Below are 6,120 nucleotides of genomic sequence, written 5' to 3'. Positions count from 1 at the left end.
ATTTACTCATATTTGCTATTTGCATCAAATTAATAAATGCAAAATAATATATTTTGATTCTTGCACAAAATTTTTAATCTTAATTATGATTACACTATATGTACTCGTACTTTTTATTTTATAGATTAAATTTATTGAGTTGGTATAACTATTGAGTCTCACTTTGAGCAAGTGTGGAGCACATACTTGAAAACATAAGGATGTCCAAATTATTCGCCAAAAAAGTTGGAATAAAAGCGAAAAAGGAAAAAAAAGAACAAATTCAAATGCTCCTTGGTTTTTTAAGCACAGTAAAGCAGTAATCGGATCACACACTCCCACAGTGGGCTCTGATAAATCAGCTCTTCCCATTTCCCACAAACCCTAGCAGTCTCTTTCTCTCCTTTCTCTCTCTACTCCTTTCACTCTCTCTCTAGCCAAACCCTCCCCCATGGCTTCTCGGAGGCTTCTCGCCTCTCTCCTCCGTCAGTCGGCTCAACGTGGCGGCGGTCCAATTTCCCGATCCTTGGGAAACTCCATCCCTAAATCCGCTTCACGCGCTTCTTCACGCGCGTCTCCTACGGGATTCCTCTTAAACCGCGCCGTACAGTACGCTACCTCCGCAGCAGCACCGGCATCTCAGCCATCAACACCACCGAAGTCCGGCAGTGAACCGTCCGGAAAAATCACCGATGAGTTCACCGGCGCTGGTTCGATCGGGAAGGTGTGCCAGGTCATCGGTGCCGTCGTGGATGTGAGATTCGATGAAGGTTTGCCACCAATTTTGACCGCTCTCGAAGTGTTGGATAATCAGATCCGGCTTGTGCTTGAAGTGGCTCAGCATTTGGGTGAGAATATGGTTAGGACTATTGCTATGGATGGTACTGAAGGACTTGTTCGTGGTCAACGCGTCCTCAATACTGGTTCTCCTATCACCGTAAGTCAAAAGATTTGTGTTACCATTACTTGTTAAAGTTACATTCAAATTTTGGATTTTGACGATGTGGGAGCTCTATTTATTATCTGTAGATTGGAAGTGCTTTTAGATCCTTAATGCACGAGATCTGTAGTTTTGATGTAGTTTCTAAAACTGAAAACCGGTTGAATCACCTAATGTACTAGATGGAATCTGTTTAGGGCGAGTAAATCAATGGATCAATCAATTATGTCTGAATTCTAAATTAGTTGGGTGTGCAGTCTTCTCCAGTTGGCACGTTGCATCGGAATGCCTTTAATATTATCACTCTACGAGGATTATACACAGCAAAATACTTGTTTTAGATTTGCATATTAATGAAAATGTTAGCTGAGATGAGAACATGGGTAACAACTAAAAAGGAAAAACTAAATATCTGATCTTCACAAATATAACAAGTATCTATAATAGAATACTCCTTTATTTAGGTTTGGGATGGGCATATGGCATATGCATTGACGATTATTTGATAGGAGTATGAAATACTTGGTACCAGCTGAAGTGCAAGTGTGACAGTAGGGCAGTGTGGTGTACCTAGGTTTGCTTATGTTCATCAAATGAGAGACATTCGTTTGCTCCTTGCTTTGTTCATGTAAATGCCTTAGAATTCTAATTATTGTGAAAGAAAAGGTTTTTTCGCATAAAACTTGTATGTGCCCTTGTGATTTGTCATGAGAGTTTTGAAAAGCTATGAAAGTGGGAGTGACTCAGGGAGTTGCATAATTCACGTTTCCTCCTGATTCAGTATATAATTTGAAAGAACTTAGTATCTTTGAAGTTTGTAGTAATTCACTACCTTGGGAGTGAATGATTCATGTTTGCTTATCATCTCCAGAAGGCATACATCTCTCTGCTCCCAACTGAAGCATCCATTGCTATTATAGATACTTATTATAGTTGTGAACTTAACGGATCAGAAATTTATCCCACTCAATTGCAGCCTTTTTAATTGGATAAAAGATTTGAAACGATATGGTGCAAGATTTTGCTATACTGCGAACATATATCTATTTTCCTGCATTATTTTGTCTGTTTCTTTTCATATTTATGCTGGAGCATGGCATCTTAGCTTTGGCTTCATTGTCCATGGTGTCTTCTAATTTTTTTAGTACCTTCATTTTGGCTGTTTCCTTCTTGTCCAAGTTTTCCTGTATAACGGATTTTTTTATGTTTAGTTGAGCTTGGACTTGTTTAATTTGTTGTGAGCTTGATTGCTTCTTGTGATAACAGGTTCCTGTCGGTAGAGCCACACTTGGCCGTATCATCAATGTCATTGGAGAGGCAATTGATGAGAGAGGCCCAATTAGTAAGTCATAATTGCTGCTGGATATGCCATATTCTAATTTTTCCATAAGAATGGTTCTGATAGTTGCATCTTAATCTGTTAAAATGGCTACAGCTACCGATCACTTTTTGCCAATTCATCGTGAAGCTCCTGCCTTTGTCGAGCAAGCCACTGAACAACAAATTCTTGTCACTGGTATTAAGGTACTTTCATCAATTCTTATTTTCTTGGGTGGTGTATATCCGCACTCTGTCTGAAATGCTACATGTGCTACTGGTTCTTCTGGTATTGCTCTTTGTTAGACTTAATCTTGATGACTATTCTATCATTGTTGTGCTTTCGGTCAGGTTGTTGATCTTCTTGCTCCATACCAACGAGGAGGAAAAATTGGGCTTTTTGGTGGTGCTGGTGTGGGGAAAACTGTGCTTATTATGGAACTGATTAACAATGTTGCAAAAGCACATGGTTAGGACTGATTTCTTTTTACCTCCTTATAAAGTTAATATAAAATTCTGCGACCCAGCACATAGCGGGAACTTAGTGCACCGAGTTGCCCTTTACAAAGTTCATATAAAAGTCACTGCCAAGCTGATCAGTTGGGTGGCTTGACTATGTTATTCAGGTGGTTTCTCTGTCTTTGCTGGTGTTGGTGAACGCACTCGAGAGGGTAATGACTTGTACCGAGAAATGATTGAAAGTGGTGTCATCAAGCTAGGCGAGAAGCAAGTTAGTTTAATCAAAATTATTTACTCTATATCTCATAGTGCTATTCCTTTATGTTGCTTGCCTGACATATTGTGACCTCAACCATTTCAGAGTGAAAGCAAGTGTGCTCTTGTATATGGTCAAATGAATGAGCCCCCTGGTGCTCGTGCACGTGTTGGACTTACAGGTTTGACCGTGGCTGAGCACTTCCGAGATGCCGAGGGGCAGGATGTGCTTCTCTTTATTGACAATATTTTCAGGTTTACTCAGGTCAGCTTACCTCTGTCTCCATCATGTATAATGTTTGCTTATTTTATGAAATCTGAGTGTGGCGCTAAATGCTATGTGCATGTTATATTGATAGGCTAACTCAGAAGTGTCTGCTTTGCTTGGTCGTATCCCATCTGCTGTCGGTTATCAACCAACTTTGGCTACAGATCTTGGAGGTCTTCAAGAACGTATCACCACCACCAAGAAAGGTTCTATTACATCCGTGCAAGCTATTTATGTGCCTGCTGATGACTTGACAGATCCAGCCCCTGCTACAACCTTTGCTCACTTGGATGCCACAACTGTTTTGTCCCGTCAGGTATAATGCCATTGTTAATGTGGTGTGGTAACTTCATTAACTCACCTTTGATGGATTTAGTTTAACTTTGGTCATTTCATTGCTTTTGGATGCCAGATCTCTGAGCTTGGTATCTATCCTGCTGTCGATCCACTTGATTCGACATCCCGTATGCTCTCACCTCACATTTTGGGAGAGGATCACTATAATACTGCTCGTGGGGTACAGAAAGTTCTTCAAAACTACAAGAATCTTCAAGATATTATTGCTATTTTGGGTATGGATGAGCTTAGTGAAGACGATAAGATGACTGTTGCCCGTGCACGTAAAATCCAAAGGTTCCTTAGCCAGCCTTTCCATGTTGCTGAAGTTTTCACGGGTGCCCCTGGAAAGTATGTCGACTTGAAGGAGAGCATTAACAGTTTCCAGGTAATATATCTCCTCAATCTTCAACATATTGGTCAGTTCATATTTTGTCATTTGGAGTTTTGGACTTCAAAATATGAGTATATTATTGTTGGATCCAATTGTTATATGGAGGGTTTCTCGCTGCAGTGGAGTTTTGTAGTCCTTAATATATCTAAAAAGGTGATCCATTTGGTTTTGAACCCTAAATATCATGGTTTTACTCGAAAACTTGGTAAATATGAACCGTACTCCCACACTGCAATATCTCTTAGTCTAGATACTCTTAAACCTCATATAATCTATTACATTAACAGAGATTGAGCTCAGAACTACGATGAAGTTTCTTAGTTTTTCGAGATACTCTTTCGTGTAACATTTTCTTTAAAGACAACTTTGACGAAGCTTCTAAATTCTTTCACTATCTCAGAACCAACATCAGTAATACTCTTTAAAACTTCTTAGATAATTTTTTTGGGTAACACAGACAAATATAATTAGCTACAAGTCTGCAAAATTGGAAAAAAGAAAATAAAATGGCATAAGATTAACTAGAGCTTCCAGTAGCTGCCAAGTGAGCATGCCAGAAAAAGAGAGATTAAAGTCCTGCAAACGCAACAATGCCTTCTTGCTGACTGAAACAAAGAGAAGAGAAAAGCTCTTCATCTGATCTCTGAGAAAGAGGGAGACCTTTCGAAGTTGGGGCTGATCTCGTCTGTTTTGTGTGCTGAGAATGATGTCTCTTTGTGTTTTGAGGATCTCGTGGTTTGCAGTGTGGAGGCACCGTTAACCTTAAACCTCTTTATTGAGTGAAACCGTGAGATTTAAGATTTCAAATGCATCGCCTTTTAGATATATTGAGGACTATATCACTAAAGTGGTATATCAAGGACCAAAATGGTCCAACTCCCATACATTAAGGACCATTTTGGTCGATTCCTCAAGTTATGTGTCCAACATTACTTTCCCTGATGCTGATGAATGCTTTTGAATTCTCCCTCTGCCCTCCCATCTTTTTGCCCTTGATTTAGGTTGTGTGCACCTTTACCTACTCTCTTTCTGTTGGTGATCTAATTTTCTTGCTATTTGGTCCCATTTTGATGAATGCTCTGTTAATTTCTTTTGACAGGGAGTGTTGGATGGCAAATATGATGACCTTTCAGAGCAATCCTTTTATATGGTTGGTGGAATCGATGAGGTCATTGCCAAGGCAGAGAAGATTGCCAAGGAATCTGCAGCCTAGGTAGATTATAAGCTTCAGTGACTTTCTTTTCTTCTCTTTGTCAAAATAATTTAGCTTGTGACATCTCGGATTCTTTTTGGAGGACCAAGGGGTCCAGAATTCTGGTTTTGTTTTACATCCAATGCGAGATTGTTATAGAAAGATGCAGCCAAGACTCTGTTGCCAAAACCCCCTTTTTTGTTATGTCACATAATAAGGGGGGTAAATGGTGATCTTGTATATTTGATTTTCAAGTCTTTTTTGAGAATTTTGGATGCCCTGATTATCAAATGCCTTTGTGAAACGCTTTCTTTCTGTATGTGGTTCGCTTCACGCCCATTTTATCCATGCTGCCTTGAAAGCTTCAATGTAATAGGAGCAGTTAATATGCCAAGTGGAGACATTATATTTCTTGACGTAACCTAATTATATTACAGTTTAAACAGGAGCAGTAAATGGTGATCTTGTATATTTGATTTTCAAGTCTTTTTTGAGAATTTTGGATGCCCTGATTATCAAATGCCTTTGTGAAACGCTTTCTTTCTGTATGTGGTTCACTTCACGCCCATTTTATCCATGCTGCCTTGAAAGCTTCAATGTAATAGGAGCAGTTAATGTGCCAAGTGGAGACATTATATTTCTTGACGTAACCTAATTATATTACAGTTTAAACACTTGCTAGAAAATATATAATTTGAACTGCCCCTGCCCCTAACTTCCCCAAAAGAATTTGCATTCACACCAAATAAGACGTTATACAAACTCTAGAGCTAAAGAATTGTCGTCAAATTATAATTAAAGCCAAAGTTCTGCAGAGATAATATCTAGAGAATAATAAGATGTATATGCAGAGACAACTCCTTTAGAATAATAATAACACAAGCGAGACATACATTTTAGTGGAAAGAATAATGAACAGGAAATTACTCCCAATGACCTGTAATTGATGATCTTGATTTTTTGATTTGTTGTCCCAGGGC

At 39.0% G+C, this 6,120-nt stretch overlaps 1 protein-coding gene across 1 annotated transcript; it reads left to right on the top strand.

The window, feature by feature from the left end:
- Positions 1–298: 298 nt before the first annotated feature.
- Positions 299–5,444, top strand: LOC104092559 (ATP synthase subunit beta, mitochondrial). The gene is made up of 9 exons (XM_009598184.4): positions 299–916; positions 2,186–2,261; positions 2,355–2,443; positions 2,588–2,705; positions 2,863–2,966; positions 3,057–3,215; positions 3,310–3,534; positions 3,631–3,942; positions 5,048–5,444. The coding sequence occupies exons 1-9, from the start codon at positions 431–433 to the stop codon at positions 5,159–5,161; spliced, it is 1,683 nt and encodes a 560-aa protein (XP_009596479.1). The 5' UTR covers positions 299–430; the 3' UTR covers positions 5,162–5,444.
- Positions 5,445–6,120: the final 676 nt, after the last annotated feature.

Source organism: Nicotiana tomentosiformis, chromosome 4 (genome assembly GCF_000390325.3).
Source record: "Nicotiana tomentosiformis chromosome 4, ASM39032v3, whole genome shotgun sequence".
In the NCBI taxonomy this organism is placed as follows: Eukaryota; Viridiplantae; Streptophyta; class Magnoliopsida; order Solanales; family Solanaceae; genus Nicotiana; species Nicotiana tomentosiformis.
Note: the sequence above shows the minus strand (reverse complement) of the source record. Positions and strands in the feature narration are given on the sequence as shown.